We start from the raw sequence: 19,455 nt of genomic DNA, 5'->3' as shown, positions 1-19,455 counted from the left end.
AAGGACGGAAGTGACGTCACAATCGTCGATGTTTGCCTTGACAACAGTGCTGGAAGTTAATGTAGCCTAGTAAGAGATATCGGAGAGATTGTTGTGGGAATTTAAGGCTACAAAATGACTACTGTCATGCATGGCCGAAGAAAAGGCAGTGCCAAAGGTAAAAGAATAACTATCTAACTTATATTTTGACTAGAAATACTGAAATATTTTGCCTTTGATGTCTGACACGAGATCCTGTCGTGCCACCATTTTGGTCAAGTGTGATGCAGTTATAAACCATTTCCCCGTCAAAAATCTATTGATATCGGTTTGAATAGATGGTATAGAAATATACCAAATGCTGTTGTAAAGTAGTTTTTACCTAAATTTGTTTCATATCTACTGATTAAACAGGCTACATTTCCAGAATACTGTACATTACAACTGTACAAGGCTTTATAATTACCTTTACTTTGCATGGATTATGTGCATTGTACAATCATATCATTCATGTTGACATCCTGGCGCTAACAGTATACAGTTGTTTCATGTCTTTTCAGTCAACCGTCAAAACTCTTTTCTCAAGGTACCAACCTGATGAAGTTTATTAGGGTTGGTCCGTACACAGAGGGGAAATAGTTTTGACTGTTGACTGAACAACTGTTCTGTTACCTGAACTGCAATCTTATACCTATCACTGAGCTTATGGTGAGAAAGGCTTTCACCAAACAGTTGACCAGTATTTGGGTTAATCCAGCAAGCCGGTGTTTATGACATCAACATGTATAAAACTATGACGTCAACAATAAGTTATACGCATGCAAACGTTCCGCCCCGGTCAACAGTCAAACTATTGACGGGTCAAAAGGCGAAAATACTTCATTTACATTTATATAGAGAGTCAGGTACCTATTAACCTTATGCGATATACATTTAATTTCTCTATTCTGATTCTTCACATCATTGAAATACAGATTAAATAGATGTACATACATATTATTTGATTTTTTCAGGCAAAAAGGATTTGCCTTTTTCCACTGACAACCTAACACAAGGCATGCATTTGGCTGATGGTACAGACCTTCGACAGGTCACAGTCCTGTCCAAGGGCGATTGGGATCGCATCCAGATGCAACTTCACCGCAAACAAATAGAAGAAGAAAGGGCAAGGAAAATGAGAGAAGAAAGAGAAGAGAAACAGAAAAAATCAAAGGAAATGATAAAAGACTGGGGAAATACCATTGCAGTAAGTTATAATTGCGCTTATTATTGATCAGAAAGTTTGAAGTATAATAAATAAACTTCAATCTGAACATAAATTTGTTCAAAAAGTGATTTATGTTCTTGTAAACTTACCTAAATTCCTTAAAATCTGTATTGTTACATGAATTGTAATGATTTTATAGGGCCAAAGGCAACGTAAACTGGAGGCAAGAAAATTACGGGAGCAGAAAGAAGAAGAGGAAAAACAACAGATTGATCTTGAAGAAGCAAAATTCCAAGCTCAGCAGCGCAAAGAGGCAATAGAGAAAGCTAAGACCCAACAGTACTACCAGACCGACAGAGTCAAGTCCTTCCATGTAAGTGATAGCCGATGACACTTAATGCTGACAAGTTTGCTCATGATCAAAGTATTTTTTTAAGTTTAGCATATGAAATTGAAAATCATTAGTTTTATGTATGTATCAGAAAGAAATTTTAAAAAAAAAGGGGGGGGGGAGGTATAACTTTTGCTTTTATTTACAAGTGTGAATTCATTTAAAGTACTCTGATTCGTTACCTCCATCAACTAAGTTAGCGTGACCCATAATTGGGGTTCCTTCAGGTGTAAAGACAGTAAACGAAGCCATAAACACATTTTACCAGGTAATCTGATAGATTTGAAAATGTAGCAATCACTGGTTGAATAACCATATGAGATATGTTCAAATCTCTTTTAAGAAAGTTTATTCATTTTAAAGTGTTAATGATATCAGATAAATTATTCTGCACATTTATTATTTTTCCAGAGTGCTTTAATGCTTACTGAAGTCCTGAAGGAACGTGAAGCTCAGTTAGAACTGAAAAAACTGAAACAAAAAGCCAATGAAGGTCAAGATATTGAGTACCTGAAGAAAGCCCAGCGGGAGTATGATGAGGCTATCAAGACAGATCAACAGAAGGCTATGGAAAGAATCCAGGCTGCCAAACTAACAGCACAATTCCAAATCTCACAGTAGGTGTTCTAGTCATATCAAGATTTATTTAAAGAGTTTTAATTACCACCGGTCCCTTGTGTTTCTTTTGTTCCCACATTTATATATATTTTTTTTGCAATGTTTCTTAAGTTTGCTCACATTTGCACATGGTGACTGTTACTTGTATTTGTTGTTTCTCACACTATTATATATTTTGCTTTTCACACTTTTTAATTCAATTATGATTTGTTTATCACAAATGATTATAAATACATGTACCAATGAATCACACACAAAGACATTTATTACATTCAAAGATTTCTCACATTTTATGCAAACATTACACATTCAGATACATATAATTTCTTACACTATGCAGATGTACATGCAGTATACTCATATAATAAGCTCAGATATATCACATGCATAAAACTTTTCTCAAACTGGTACATATGTTGTATGTTTACAGGGTGGGAGAGCACATGAAGAACAGAGATAAGATGGTAGTTGAGGACCGCATGGAAGGTGAGGAGCTCAAGAAGCTGGCTTCTCAGTACCATGTGGAGAAGGAACACCTTGAAACTATAAGAAAGGATGAGAAGGCACAGCTACTGAGGGACAACATGTCACAGATAGAGAGTATCAAGAGGATGAAGCAGATCCAATCTCAACAGGAGGAGGTATGGAATCATATGGGTACTCCATCCAAATCTGAGTTAGGCTATAAAGAATCACATATTCAATGTATATATATCCCATATATCAACTACGAATACAAAGTGGATTCTGCATCTGCTGCCAGGTTTTCTTAGGACTTTTTGGTATCTACGGTGGTCAAATTACCAAATAAATGTTATTGTTTCTTATTGAATTCAATCATCAAAAAAAATTGTATTATCCATAAATTAATTTAATAGAATACTAAGATGAAGGGTCACACATTCCCATATCAAACCAGTGAAGTGTTCAGCAGAAGTCTAAACCTATTAGTTTCATTGTTATTTGACTGTCAAATACTGGGTGATTATTTTTCTTTCTGAAGTGGTTTTTTACTGAACTTTTATTCTAAGACAATTTCCATAACAGGAAGAAGATGAGGAGTGTCGTATCTTTGCTGCTGCTAAGAGAAAGATGATGAAGTTGCGGGCAGAAAAAGAAACAGAAATTCACACGTAATTATATATTATGATTTAGAAATTTTGGCTGTCACTTTATTATGATAATTTCTAAAATATATGCATCCAGTAAATTGGAAGTTGATTTCATGCAAAGTACTTTTAATTCCATTTAACAAGGCCAAAAAACATAATATGTCTGTTTAGGGTTACCCGACCCATCCTAATTTTTTACCCCCTGACCCTAATTTTTTTTTTCCACTTTTCTACGAAAAAGAATCAAAAGTCGGGATTTTGATATCAGACTCCTGAGAGTGAAAGACACTAAAAGAAATAAAAGAAATAATTCCAACCTACCGACCCTATTTTTTTTGCCAATGTAACCCTAAACAGACATATAATTTTTTTGGCCTAAACCAAGTACATCCTTAAGTGAGTGACCATGGATGTTCAATAGAAACACACAATTTTGAAAATATATACATGTACATTTTGAGTGACTGAATTATAGGCATCTTGCTCACAATATTTCACGAGAGTAGAAGACTATGCTTTACATAGATATAAGATAACACACATCATCTGATCTGTTTCTAGGGAGAAGCAGCGCCACCTGGAGAAAATCCGTGAGAAGCTTGGTGCCCAGATGAAACAGAAGGTGAGCGATGAAGATGATAGGATTAGACGCGCCGTGGAGGAGGCTGAGGAGAAGAGAGCTGTAGAGGAGGCAGCCAAGGAAGCCAAGTTACGGAAGATGATGACTGAGGCGGCAGAGCATCGGAATGCTCAGGTAGGTCAAGGTCACCAAAGTAACCACCATAGACTCATAGTATTCTCAATGTGTAGAAGTCTCAACCATAAGTAACCAATATTGCTATGTTCATCAGGGGTCAAGGTCATTGTACACCACTGTGACCGATATTGTTATGATCAGGGGTCAAAGTCATTGCACACCACCATGACCAATATTGTTAAAATGATCAGGGTCAAGGTGATCAGGGGTCAAGTTCATTACACACCACTGTGACTGATATTGTTATGATCTTCAGGGGTCAAGGTCATTGTACACCACCCTGATTAATATTGTTATGATCAGGGGTCAAAGTCATTGCACACCACCATGACCAATATTGTTATCATCAGGGGTCAAGTTCATTACACACCACTGTGACCGATATTGTAATTATCATCAAGGGTCAAGGTCATTGCACACCACCATTACCAATATTGTTATGATCATCAATGGTCAAGATCATTGTACACCACTGTAACCAATAACATTGTTATGATCAGGGTTCAAGTTTATTGCACACCACACAAAGATTGTTATAATCAGTGGTCAAGGTCATTGCACACAACTGTGACCAATATTGTTATGATCATTGGGGGTCAAGGTCACTGCACAACAGTGTGACCATTAGTAAATATTTAGAAGAGTTCTTGGCCTGGCACCATAAAACTTTCTCAGACAGAATTTTTGCTCAAGTCTATGTAAAATCATATACTTGAGTAAGAAATCTGTCTGAGAATAGTTTTATGGTGCCGGGCCCAGGTGATCCATGGATAGTGGTGAAGCCCATCATATTAATTAAAATAACTAATATTGTCAGTTTTCATCAAAGGTCAGGGTTATTAGTCACCCCATTACCCATGCATATGTTGCCTGTATTTATTAGGTGTCAAGGTAATTCCGCGCTACTATAACTACCATACATGTACATACGAGGTCAATCCAGCTGCCATCAACATTTTGTCAAGGTCATTAGTCACAACTGTGGCAAATTTTGTTTGTTTTCATCAGAGGTCAAGTAGGTTCATAAGGTATCGTGAACGACTGGTGGTCATCAGATGTCAACGTCATTGCCATGATGATGATCACTTAGCCAATATTCAATGTTTATCAGATGTCAATTAATGCAAGGTGGTCATGCAGTCAGCACCATGCATAACTGACATTTTAATGAAATAATCATTGAAAATCAAGAAAATGATTAGTTAATTGACACCCTTTTCAGTTGTTTTGATACCAAAGGTTGATTGTCATGACTGCAAGATAATTTAAAATTGAGTGTTCAGTATATACTTTAAGTAATTGAAGTACTAAGGTTTGATATTTTGATAATAAAAATTGTCATTTTCTCCAGATGAAGGAGGCAGAGCTCAAGAAGAAGGATGAACGCCGTCAAGAGCTTGAGACAATCCGTATCAGAAAGGCTGCAGATGAAATCTTTGAGAGGAATGAGGAAGAAAAACGTGTGAGAAAGAGGGAAGAGGCAACTGGCCTGAAAGACTTCCAACGTCTTCAAGCGGTAAGTTGGACATAAAGTGTAAACTGTGGTAATGGGTATCATTCCTATTACATACACATTGTGTAATGTTATATTGAACTCTCTGAGAAATGAATACAATGTATATATAAAAAGGCCTTTTTTTCTAAAGAGGGAAAAACTTCCTTTTTTAATTTATAGTTCATATTTTCTGAAGTAGACAGAACAAGATTTGGAATATACTTTATAGGGAGACTGATGATGAAATCTGAAATACTTCAGAAAAGTCTCATGTTTTGGCCACAGTGAACGTGGGAAGGGCCAATAGATTCATATGAAGGAATTCCTTTCTTTTTTTTATTCCTGGGAAGCAACGAAGGATATTTCTATAAGCCAATACCCCTTGTGAAAGAACTAGCTTTGGCAGTTATCAAAGCAAGGTTAATTATCATAAATGGAGAATAAATTAAACTGGTTTAATCTTGCATCCATCTACTTGTAAGCAAGCATTCAAAGCTTTATTATACTGACAATGAACAATTCGTTTACAGGAGGAGAGAACAAAGAAGGAACAAGACGTACAACAACAGGGCCTGATGTTGGACAAGGCGAACATGGAACTGCTCAAGATCGAGGAGGATCAATTTCAGGAGTATGCGGGTAAGGTTATCGAACACTGCGAGCGCGGGGGACGTAACGTGTATCCTCTCCGTAAGGCAGCCCAGACAGGCGCAGGAGGTGGAAGTGGTCCAATCTTCAATGGAAAGGGAGGAATCCGGCCCAGCTACATGGTGTCAGATAAGTCTGGTAAACAAATGCCACACTATCAGCGCGACACAACTGATGAAACTAAAACAAACATTTACGGTAAAAGTGGATCGAAGAAACGTCTTGGTTTTGTATGGTAGGCGATTGTAACACCATCTGTATTATTGGAAGAAGAATTAAGTTCACGAAAATGGATTATTTTCGTAATGTGACATTTTCATGTTGAGGAGAAGAAAATGAATTATTGCGAAATGTGACCACATTTTCATATTGAAGAAAAGAAAATGAAGCCTTAAATTACGTTCAGCCAGAACTTCAGCGAAGAATTGGAGTTAAATATTCATACGTGTGCAAATATGTTTATATTAAAGCCTCTACTATCCCAATCCCAGGAGAATAATGGATTTGTTAAGTGGGAGGGGAAAGGGGGGGGGGAGTTGAAGGGGGCAGCAAATCCAGCTCTCCATAATGTGATTGGAATAACATTCACATATTTTCCTCTCTTAGTATCACCAAACCTGAAAGTGAAGTCTTTTATCGTTAATGTTTGATTTTGATACCAATATGCTGTCATAATCATTATATAGATATGTTAACATTCAAGAATGTTGTTTATATTTTTAGATGGCATAACAGCATTCCAAATTGTAATTCCTTCACTTCTTAAAACAACTTATTAATATAAATGTTTTATAAAATTGAATGAGAAGAAGTACATTTTATTTATTGTCAAGTTTCCCTCTTATTTGTTGTTATTTCCAGATTTTAATTTTCAAGTGTTTCGGTTATCTACAGTGCTAGTTGGTGTATGTTGTAATGCACACAGCTTTAGATAATGAAATTGACCCAGTTATAATATGAGGTTACATGTCCTTCTGAATAGTACCCACTCCTCAGGGTTCTAATTTCGAGTTCTCCCTGGGTCTCCGGAGATACTTATAAGGTTGTGAGGTGTCCAAACACACTACGACTATAACCGCCGCACTTGTACTTATTGGAAAATTAACCTTTCAGCTATTTTGACCCTATCTGTGATAAATGTACTTCAAATATGTACTGTATATAATGTATACGAAAGTAAAATGTATTTTACTGCTGTTAAATCATGAAGGAATAAAGAAAAACAAAAATTGTAATTAATGCTTTTATATTCATTTAATCTGATAATTGAACCAAGGATTTATAAGTGAGAAGAATTTGCCTCTCAGGGTTTTGGACGAATACATCGCAAGCGCTTTCATGTTTTTGCATTGACCATGACATTGAGGGAGGACTGATTTTCCTTTGATATAGCTTGTGGGTGCCAGGCTTACTGTCTTACTTTCTAAAGCAGGCCATCATTTCATAAGCTGTTGTATTTTTTAATGAAAATTTAAAGCATTTCTTCTAAATCTTTCGTCCTTAAACCAAGGACTAGACATCATGAAATTTATTGAGCTTTACATTGGTGTCTCGTTTTACACAATAAGACAAGTATTTGTTGAGAAAAATGGTTGTTATTCCCAGTTCATAGGCGACTTGTGTGGTAATTTATTAATAGTAGTGTAAAGAGACAGTGACAAATCCTTCTCAATTATAAATCCTTGATTGAACACAAGTGGCCAAGACTAGCCACCAGACCCTAACTTAGTTCTTTACTCTGCCAGACTGATGCTCTGTTCACATTGTGTATACATGTATAGTTTCCCCAAATGGATATAACTGAGGTAGGAACCAGTCTACTGATAAGATTTCTAAATCTTGATTATCTTTCCCTTGTTGGTTGGAAACTTAAAATCAGGCACAGACAAAAAAAATATCAATTCTAGTGATGTTTTTGATATTCTAGAGCTGGTGGCCAATCTTACAAGTGGCCTTGTGATCATAACCACCAGTGGATATATATCAACACTTATAAGTTCAATAACAATTCATAATAGTTTAGAACCGGAGGTATTCAATATGGGACTAGAATGTATATAATGACACATTTAGATAGATATATGCATTATTCAGTGATTCATTGAAGCGTTAACTTGTATAACAGTGATATAATCCTCTAGAGATCATGGATTCATCTTTCATGAACTTCTTTTAAATCAGTACAGTTTTAGCAGATTGATATACAAATACAACACAAACAATGATTTTAATAATTAAAATTTTATAAATCTATAAATTAATTTTAACATCATTCATTAACATGAAGACACTGTCACTTGATTAATATTAACACAGGTAAAATAATAACATGTAAAACATGCTCTGGTTTATTCTGACAGCTCTCTTTCTTAATTCTGTATTCTGTATTTGCATATTGCAGAGTTATCTGCCCTTGCGGGTAGGTATTGATTGTGACGTCATGTGCTTGCGAGCATAACGTCATACATTTCAGAGAAATTGACGTGAATTGTGCTCACAAAATAATGACGTAACAATTGATACCTACCCGCAAGGGAGCTAACTCTGTAATATGCAAAGAAGGAATACAATATGCATGTAATTACTACAAACATGTATCAACAAATTTATGTATATATATTATACTGTTTTGTATCAACAGAACACAGCACTGAAATAAATAATTGAACACATATGCTTGCCATATACAGAATGCTTCAATTTAGAAAGCTGATATTTTGAACACTGTCTTTTAAAATAAGCTTGCTTCAATTTAGAAAGCTGATATTTTGAACACTGTCTTTTAAAATAAGCTTGCTTCAATTTAAAAAGCTGATATTTTGAACACTGTCTTTTAAAATAAGCTTGCTTCAATTTAGAAACCTGATATTTTGAACACTGTCTTTTAAAATAAGCTTGCTTCAATTTAGAAAGCTGATATTTTAAACACTGTCTTTTAAAATAAGCTTGCTTCAATTTAGAAAGCTGATATTTTGAACACTGTCTTTTAAAATAAGCTTGCTTCAATTTAGAAACCTGATATTTTGAACACTGTCTTTTAAAATAAGCTATTTTAAGGATACTCTTTGTCTTTAGATATAAGATACCAAGTCATATTTATGCAAATTCCTAAAAATAAATAAATCACTTAAGTCCATGACTTGAAAAATTATGCCACTATGGAGAAAGCTCATCATGCTGTATTCAATTCAAAAATGATTTCCAATAACGAACAATGCATAATACAAGTAGTAAAACTTAAAATAAAAATGTTTTGATAGATTTTATATAATCATAAGAAAACTGCTTTATTGACACTACATCAATGTATTCCTTTCACTAATTAGTTTCGCAGCCAAATTAGCCATATTGACAAACTATTTTCATTTTTACAACTATTGTTTCAAGGTGAATTACATTCATTTTTTTTTAATTAGCTGCCGTCTCATTTAAAGCTTTGGCTGTCAATATATAAGATTTCTCTTTGTAAACCATTTTGTATTAATTAAGACTCAAAATTAAGAATTAACATGAAGACCAAAGTGTGTCTGCTTATACCATAAATATAAAATTTAATACTAGATACTCATCCATTGTGACATATGGTATATATTTAAATTATAGATATCTGTAATAAATACACAATTACCTCTCAATATTAAACACAAAATAACCTGTTTCTGTATTAAACACAAAATTAACTACCTTTGTATTAAATACGCAATTAACTTTTAAACCAATTAATTTAACTATTTACTCGCATACCACATAATTTAATTACCTCTCAAAATTCAACCTTGCATTCTTATCACATAACTTAGGAGTGCATACTCCTTAGATAATCAATTGCATTATAAGTCATAATAAAATTTGTGATGGCAGCAAATAACCAAAAGGCCCAATGGGCCTGCATTCATCACCTGGTATGAAAAGGCAATCATACTATGTTGGTCAGTTAAATCATATTTGTGTAACATTTTTAATCCCAAACTCCTAGCCAAGTGCATGTACCACGAGTTTGACATAGGTATTACTCTCATAACAGTAAAAATGATATAAGAAGTCATGAAGTAGAACCTTTCATAAAATAGGGATAAGAGATGCTGCACCACAGAGTAGAATTATGTCTCTTGGGACAAGTATTAAGCTACCTAAGATATCAAATTAGTACAGTCTAGCTAGCTATCACCAAGGTTTAAAATCAGGTTTATATATCAACAGATTGTCATGCTATTAATTAGTACACATTTACCTAATATTTATAATTACCTTTTCTTTCTAAACTTTAAAAAGGTAGGTTTCGCCCAAACTAAATATGTTTTTTTTTCAAACCCGATAAACGGAAGAAAAGGTAAAAAATATATATACATATATATTAAAAAAAATAATTTAATTTCTGAATGTGTATGAATTTAAACAAGAGGCCCAGAGGGCCTGTATCGCTGTAATGCCAAGTCATGTTCTGAATACAGGTTCATTGTTTCCTTTCTGAAGGAATTTGAATATTAACCTCTTATTTCCTATTGGCCCCGCCCTTTCCCCCGGGGGGTCAGAGCCAAAATTTATACAAGTTCTGTTCCCCTTCCCCCCAAGGATGTTTGTGGCCAAATTTGGTCACAATCCATGCGGAACTCTATGACTAGTTTTAAATGTTGACGGACGGACAGACGACGTCGCCGCCATGACATAAGCTCACCGGGTAAAAAGGCTTTTGAATACAATATTTAAGGAAATCTTTGTTTTTTACCGATCGATGTCTGCCAGAACAGGTTATATGCAAATGAAGCCGTGTGTATTTTGTGTTCTCAAAGTTGAGTATATATATGCGCATTGTTGCATACCAGAAGTAAACAAAATGGCTGAACAAAAGCATGTCAGAAAATAGAGTTGTATCAGAATCTGCAACAAAGATGAGGTAATTGGAATGGAGTCAGCAGCATCAATGGATGTCACTAAGAAATGAAATTCAGAGGTGGCATACAGCAAAGAAGATACAATAGCCGCTTCTGGTGCAGAGATTGCTAGGATTTTATTGGCTTCAGTTATGTTGATATGGCTCTATGTTGGAAAAATGATGTCATTGTTCTATGTAAAGTTTGAATTGCTTTAAAGGAGTGTTTTCCTTGTAAGGCTTGATAACTGACCACCTATATTGTTCGCTGTATGCATTGAAAATTGCTGAAGATAATACCTAGGTACAGGGTGAATTTCAATTTTCTTTGTCATTATATTTCATTGGGCAAAACCTACTTTTAAAGTCTCAATTAACTGTAACACATGATGATTTCCTCTTTCACTAAAATGATATGTATTAGTCGACTGTGAGACTCAAACTTGTTTCAAATAATTCATAAGTCTGAATGTAATTATTCTGATAAATGAACACATTTTCTTTAATAAATGAACCATACCATATACGTGTATGATCTTCGAAAATAAAAAAAAAAGTCTAGGCAGCATTAAGCCATAACATGTCAATATCTTGCTATAATACAGCATGAATGATTTAGGTATTTGTAATTATCTATAGTTCTGGTTTAGAAATATCTAATAACAGCGATAATTGATGTTTTATGTTAATATGCATTTTTTAAGACTGTTTTAACTTGACATTAACCAAGAAGCAAATGCAACAGTAATATTGCAAGTGGGTTGTTTTTTCTTTACACAGGGACCTGGCACGAAATCTATAATATATATATGTATACTGTTGGTTAAAATTTTTCGTGCCAGGTCCCTGTGTTTCTTTACCAGATAATGTCAGTGTTCCTTTCATTGCATGAAAATATTAATTGATTAATTATAGTTTTTGTAAATTATGTAAACTATTTTATCCATGATCAATATACATGTATATTGTGTGTGTTGTGCAATTATCATTGAATGATTAATCTATTTGCACAATGTGTATCATTTGAAAATCATCATAATTCATCATACAAGTTTATCCTATATCATACAAACCTGTCTAAATATAAATTAATTAGCCCTCCCAAAACCAAATGTTAGTCTGTACCTAAAATCTGGACTCTGCATAATACAGCTGAATGTGTTATACGTCTGTGCCACCTGTATTCTGGACACTAGATACCAAGGCTTGACTGTATGGCGTGTACAGATAGAGGCCTTCTATGGAATGTGTAAGTCTGAATAATGATGTATATTGTGTACCAATTTCCTCTCCATATATTGTGTGTCAATTTCCTCTCCATATATTCCCATGGGTCACAAAATTTTGTCCTTTTGTTTATTTGCTAAGTACAGACCGTCATCAATGATGAAACTATAAGAAAAAGAAACAATTTGTCAAGCATGCAATAAAAGAGATTCTTTTCCATAAAGATGACACTAATTAAAATTAAAATCATATTGATCACTAGACATCATGGTTCGAATTATAATAGAAAAAAAATCTCTTGCCAGTGACAAAGTGTTAAATTTTAAATTAGTAAATACATGTACTGAAAATATTTTGTGTAATTATGAAATATCTATTATATTTCTATGAATGACTAAGTTGGAGCTTTGCTTCCTATCAGACAAATTTTGTATTAACTAACTACCAATATTTAAAATAGAATAAACCAGCATTGCACATAAAAATAATTATCTGAATAAGGTTTTGCCATTTTTTTTAATTTAATATGTTCCCAGTACAACCCCCCCACCCCCACCCCCTCTTTATTTCTTTACATAAATCAACTTAAATGTGTTAATGTAATACATTAATGTCTTTTATCATATTGAACACAATGCCTTGGATTTGACTTTCTGATAGGCTACAATGTGTTATTGTGCTAAGAATACGTAAAACTTCACTTTAATTATTCAACACATCATCTTTATGGTTCAAAGAATATTGCACTGATCTTTTAATAATACATACCTGTACCATAAATAACACAATGGGAATGTACTGGCATGCCAAAGAGAGTGAGCGTCGAACACCCAGAACAGGGGAGAGAACTCTCCAAGTTCTAGGGCAAGGAGAACGTTTAGTCCTAGAACAACAGTAGCACATTTCCAGACGTAGCGTTGTTTGTGATAACAACACCAAATTAGCCAGCCAACCATGTTTACAGCACCTACAACAAAAACAATGGGTTAGTTATGTTAAATTAAATATTAAAACAATCAGTAGGTAAAGGACTAGGTATGGTAAGGGTCTTTTGTGGCCCCCAAATCCGCTATTTTTCAAAGTCTGTTATTTTAAGATGATAATCTTGCATTTTAAATATTAACTACATACCTGACATATTTCATAGTGCTATTAGGTAATACAGCAGTTCTAGTATACATGGCAACTATTTTTATTATACATAAATTATGCAAAATGTGAAAATTTCATCAAAATTGGTCTTTTTTATGCAGTTTTTCATCTAGTTATAACATAGAGCACATTCTAGAACAAACTTTATATTTCTCAAAATGATGTATTCTTCATGTCTGCTAATTCCCTTAAAATATAAAGTTTGTTCTAGGTTGTGCTCTATTGCTTTTAAAAGAAAAACTATCAAAATATATGCTATAACTGACCAAATTTTCAAATTTGCATAATTTATGCAAAGTTTCCATGGTTATATAGCAAAAACATATTTTCTTTCAACAACAATATCATTAAGTTTTTATGAGGGGCGTATTCAATATTACAAATGCAGAAACTTAATTTCTAAATACTTAATTTGAAATTTGGTAGATTTAGGGGCCAAAAAGAGCCATTACCATATCTAGTCCTATCACCTGATTATCACAGGAAACAATATAAAAGTAGTTAAATATCAAATTTTGATCTTCTATATATTTTGTATGTTGTTCCCTGTAGATTGGAGCTGACAGTCTATAGGGAGCATCAGAGAAGATCTAATTTCAATTACTGTATATTAAATGTAGGAGTGCATGCATTAAACGTCATTCACACATACCGTCAAAACTTGTATATGATGTTCATACTTTTTTTGGCTATAAAATTAAGGTTGAAGTTGGGGTTGCAAAAATTACATCATATATATATATAGCTAAGATTTGTTTAATGAATGCCTTCTAAACTATTCAGGTATCCCTGATATTAAATGATATCATTAAAAACAAACCATGACTCGATCTTCACTAATTAAAGAATGTTAATCCAGAATCATAATAAAGAGTCAGCTGTGTGAAACAATATGATTATTGTGCTTTTGTGAGGAAGGTCATTTAAACATCAGTATGAAGAAATGGTTTTTGAGTAAGGGGAAGGATCTTTGAGTAAGGGGAAGGATCTGATTAAAATACAGATCCTTTATCATCACTACATTTGATGAGATGATCTAACAACATCCCATTAGGGGTCACATTCAGGTGACCTTTGAAAAATGGCCAATCAGATTGCTGCTGCCAGAATCTTGACTGGGGACGAAAAAGTTTGAAAACGCTGTCTGAATTATTTTTGTGTACATAGTCATCTAGTCCAAAGAGCACAACAAAGCTAAATGTAAATGTATACTGGGACAAAATGGCGTAATCAATTGACGTAGCAATGTGTAGAAAAATGCATTTGATCTGAACACACATTGTAAAAAGGTCAGACGAACATGACCCCTTATGGGATGTTGTCAAATCCTCTATTGAACGGAGTGGTTATAAGGATCTGTATTTTAATCAGATTGGTCATAGGCTTAAAAAAGTAAGGTTTTCATTAACCTCATGCAATGGCATATTATTGGTTGCTGTAAGCTACAATGTAGGTATTTCTACAATAATATAATTAATCTTTATAATATACTCCATGAACTTTGTGATATTTTCCAGACTAGATTATCATAACAAAAGAATGCCAATAGTTTTTAGTTTTAGTTTGCATTTATACGCTGAACCTTACCAAATAATTACTAATACCAGTATCTACAATACAAATTCTTACCTACAGACACATTCACTATCATGTTATAGCCGTAATCAAACTTGACCATGCTAAGGTAATAGGTATGCTGGAGGAATAGTCCCAGTAACACTGCCCCACACAGAGCTGGACGGAGAGGGCGGTCAGTTCCAAGGACTCTGTAAACGTAGTGTTGTGAAAGATGACCACATGATTACATTTTTAAAGAATATGGTAAATGTGTATATTGTTGTTACTTTAGTACCATAATGGCAGTTGTGATCTTCAACCATATGATATACAAGTATCATTTGACCAATTATTACCTTGAAAACATACATCAAATAACTTTCCTTAAAATTAGCTACACAAACTGTAACTGAAAAATGCAACTATCAGGTATATGAAAGATTTTTCGTCTTTACTCTCACAAATACGAAATGCGGATATTGAATTTAGAATTAGAAATTTATATTTTTTAAAGTAATGAAAAACTATCACAATAAAAAAGGTTGTCAATTTTAACTAATTAGAAAAGGAAGAAACATGCATCTACTGTACATGACTATGTACATGACTAAATGTATTCTTTTCATACATACAATGTATTTTATAGAAACAAGTTAAAAAACATACACTTACCTACAACACAAGCAAAATAGATTTGACAACACAAGGGAAAAGGCACTGAAATAGTCCATCATCTGGATCAAACCAAACACAAAAGAAAGAATAAAACTTGTCATCTCATTTATAAATTCAATCTGTCAAATGTACACAACGATATACAATGTATATGTTATAACAAGGGGAGGTAACTTGTCAAGACCTTGGTTCTTGAATTATGATCTGCATCACTTTTCATGAAATTCTTGTTTAAAAACACAATTATGAAAAGTGTACACTCTCTTAGAACTGCTTACAAGAAGCAATGCGGGCTTCAAAATGGCAAATAATGAAATCTTCAGTCTAAGCACATAGATCTACAATGTTGTTAAGAATTTGCAGAAGGTCCGATTTTAGGAGAATGGCTTCTCTAAAAGAACTTTTAAGTTAAATATGGTAGTGTTGCTACTCTTTCTATTAATCAAAATTCATGGGTATACTGGTCATAGTGGGTCTGTCAGCGGAAAGTGTTTTCAATTATTTGTTTTTCTTCATACATCTACTATGCATAGGACCGATAAAAGACACAATTTCCATGAAAATTAAGTATGTTTAATATTAGACTCAAAATTAAGAAGAAAGTTTGTAAAGCTGTAAGCCATCCTAAAAACTATAACATCATATACTTACTTCTGTGAAGGGTGTATCTCTGGCATGAAATACTGTTGACCATAACCAAGTATTCATTGAAATCTATAATGTAAAATAAAATGTAAACACTTCAGTGATGTCACTATCATAGTTTCAAGACATGTACGAAAATCTTTACTGCAATGAATTATATTGGTCTGCTTGCATTTTACAGATATAATTTAAGATGATTCAAATAGTTAAAACTTAATTGCAAAATTGCAATTAATGAATGCTTAATTACCCTTTGATTGTAATAAATTTAATTATCAAAAATAATTAATCAAATTTATTTTCTATAGTTTTGTATGTTTTAATAATTTGTACTTACTGCTGCAACACATTGCCATACATAGAACATAGGCACAGTGGACGGTACCAGTCGTCTGTAGGTCACAATACGCAGATGGAACAACCCATTTAGTACAGAAAATACCACTGATGCTGGCTCTTGCATTCCAAATAATCTGATGAATGGCCACTGGAAAAAAGATATTATTGTTTCTTTCATATTGATATTGAATTTTGATAATAGATCAAGATTGGGAGAAAAAAAAAACTATAGTATACTGAATAAACTAAAAAAAAAGTCTCTCAACAAAAAATATATACTCAAGTGTAGCTATCTTCTCCGTCCTAACTGCGGTCAATTAGGAGCTACAGACTAATCTGGAGTAGGATTAAGTCACATGACTGAATGTCATTCTGAGTTATCAGAGTTATTTCCCTTCCTTTCACTCTGTAAGTAGTAAGTACCAATGCCATTATTCAAAGATACCTTAAAGCTTACAATCAGTAATAATAGTAGCACTGCAATTTATGCTTTGCTCTATTCATTGCTGTATATTCAGATCTGATATTATTTCCTGACTATCAATATGTAATCTTACATAATAATAGACCTGCATGTATATAAAATGTTTTCCTAATATAACAAGCAAATTTGTGGAATTTACATCCCCCGCTTTCGTTATTCCAAGGCCCATTACTCCACTAAATTGGGTCCAATTGAAATGCCGATCACATTTGGCCAAGATCCAGAGACATTTAACCATGTTACCAAGCTTGGAGAAAATTCAGTAATATTTGCGAGATATAGAAACAATCGAAAATGCTGTTTTTCGTTAATGAAACGGCCATAATTCTGGCAAATGGGTCAGATGAAAGTGTTGAGCGAACTCATCCAAGCCCTTGACACATTTAACCATGTAACCAAGGTTCAAAAAAATTGCTTAAAATTTGTGCCAGTTGTTGCACGGAAACCAAGCATTACCGAAAGATGGAAGGACGGACGGACGGACGGACAGACAGACAGACCCAAATTAATATAATAATACAAACGTAATTATTAACATACTTGCCTGACATATTAATACAACTAACCTTTCCATAGAAGTGTGGTGTCCCTATACCATCTTTTTGGAAGGCATCAACAGTTGTCCACATACACATGTAGCCACATTCATCCTCACATGTCCATTTGAGTGCCCTCTGGTGCCATGGTTGGGAAGCAGCAAATTTGGCACGAGCTGATGCAGTTGAACAGTTATGATATTCGCAGGTGTAGGCACATCGCTGGAACACATAGGATCGGTCACCATAGGAGGCTTCCGTCACTGACATCATCACCAATAGAATGCATACTGTGGTTATCAGGCTGTTTACAGCTATACTTGACTTCATATTGATACTGTCAATCGCATAGAATATCCGATATAGCTCATCCAAAAACAGCACAAGAACTGGCTACATCACTTGTCATGTTCTAAAAGCAATAAAATAGAATTGTAAACTCAACCCTGCATATTAATAGGTTTTTGGACACCAATCACAGTAGCTGACTGAATTTGACAATGTTTTCTCAGATTACTCCGTGAGGATGGAAGTGTCAGCAATGAATGATACAGCTAGGAGGTGAAAGATAAAATTCCTGAGTACAAGTCGTGTATAGTTTGTAAAATGTTATTTGGAGAAAATGTGGTTTTTAACAATTGAAGTAGTGTGGGTATGTATTTCCATGTGGCAGAGTTGCCAGCCTTGGTCTATAGAGTTAACCAATAGCCCTATTTTGTTATACTTTTTACAGCAACTTAATATAATAATCTGTAAGCGTCTGTGGTCCCAGGGTCAAACATCGATTTTTCAGATTAGTCTGAAAGGTTCTGACAAAGTGTTAACTGTTAAATATTGTGAGGGTGATGGTCAATACTAATGCAATATCTATATAAATTTAGCAAGTCAGATACTGAGAACCTTTCATCTTATTTTCACTCCTCCCCTATTTCTATCCTCATCTGCTTATGGATGAGTATAATCATGTGTACAGAATAAAATCCTAAATCGGACAAGACAGTTACCAGGTACACGCTTAATCAGTTGATAATTTGTTGGTGCAGAGGTACAATGTAGCAGGAGGTACACACAATGCAGTATTATACGTACTAGTGATGTTGAGGTTGTAGGAAGTCTGAATTATCTCAAAATAGTTTACTAAATTATAATACCCAAATGGATTAAGAAGTGGAGTAAGGTGTGGAGATGGTAGCTGCAATAACGTAACTCTGAACGATGGACCGAATACTTCTGACAGCTACAAACCGAGTGATCAGAATTATGCATATATACAATGTACAGGTTAGACTTTTTATTGGACAAATCTAGTTAGGATACGGGTATAATTAGATGAATTTGCAAAATTACACAAAATAAGTGGACTGCAATTAATGACAACAGTTTGAATATGTAAAAAATGAATTTGTTAATGTACCGACATGTGTCATAATCTAATTTATGATTCTTGTACAGAGAACAGCCACCTTTACCATAATAACGTACATCTCTAACTTCCTACGCTCCACTCGTCAGCCATATTAGATTGGTTGTACAATTTTACTAATTTTATCCGAAACGCAGTAGAATTAATAATTGTAATTATTTTCATTCATTGCGATAATTTTAATATCATATAAAAATAATAATTATGTTATTATTTAAATTTAAACAAAAATTTTTACAATGCAATATTTGAGACAAAGTGTTTCGTTTTAAAACAAATCTTAAAAATTTACCAAACCCTCGCTTCGGCTAACCTCGGGTGATTCCGTAAGGTGGCCCAC

The 19,455-nt window shown here is 33.9% G+C and overlaps 2 protein-coding genes across 3 annotated transcripts; one reads left to right on the top strand and one right to left on the bottom strand.

Moving 5' to 3' along the window:
* On the top strand, positions 1 to 7,442 carry LOC138314223 (cilia- and flagella- associated protein 210-like). The gene is made up of 9 exons (XM_069254445.1): positions 1 to 157; positions 993 to 1,225; positions 1,386 to 1,559; positions 1,989 to 2,194; positions 2,626 to 2,836; positions 3,243 to 3,328; positions 3,869 to 4,061; positions 5,416 to 5,580; positions 6,090 to 7,442. The coding sequence occupies exons 1-9, from the start codon at positions 115 to 117 to the stop codon at positions 6,444 to 6,446; spliced, it is 1,668 nt and encodes a 555-aa protein (XP_069110546.1). The 5' UTR covers positions 1 to 114; the 3' UTR covers positions 6,447 to 7,442.
* Positions 7,443 to 10,994: 3,552 nt separating this feature from the next.
* LOC138314222 (post-GPI attachment to proteins factor 3-like) lies at positions 10,995 to 19,215 on the bottom strand. Of its 2 annotated transcripts, none has more exons than XM_069254443.1 (8): positions 19,175 to 19,215; positions 17,723 to 18,104; positions 16,671 to 16,820; positions 16,340 to 16,402; positions 15,686 to 15,747; positions 15,086 to 15,222; positions 13,073 to 13,271; positions 10,995 to 12,469 (listed from the first exon to the last, which is right to left on the bottom strand). In XM_069254443.1, exons 2-8 carry the CDS (start codon positions 18,020 to 18,022, stop codon positions 12,412 to 12,414), a joined length of 969 nt encoding a protein of 322 aa, XP_069110544.1. In that variant the 5' UTR covers positions 18,023 to 18,104; positions 19,175 to 19,215; the 3' UTR covers positions 10,995 to 12,411. The 2 variants fall into 2 exon arrangements, with proteins under 2 accessions (XP_069110544.1, XP_069110545.1); XM_069254444.1 differs by having other exon boundaries at positions 19,162 to 19,209.
* Positions 19,216 to 19,455: the final 240 nt, after the last annotated feature.

The sequence above is a fragment of the Argopecten irradians genome, chromosome 2 (assembly GCF_041381155.1).
Source record: "Argopecten irradians isolate NY chromosome 2, Ai_NY, whole genome shotgun sequence".
NCBI lineage: Eukaryota > Metazoa > Mollusca > Bivalvia > Pectinida > Pectinidae > Argopecten > Argopecten irradians.
Note: the sequence above shows the minus strand (reverse complement) of the source record. Positions and strands in the feature narration are given on the sequence as shown.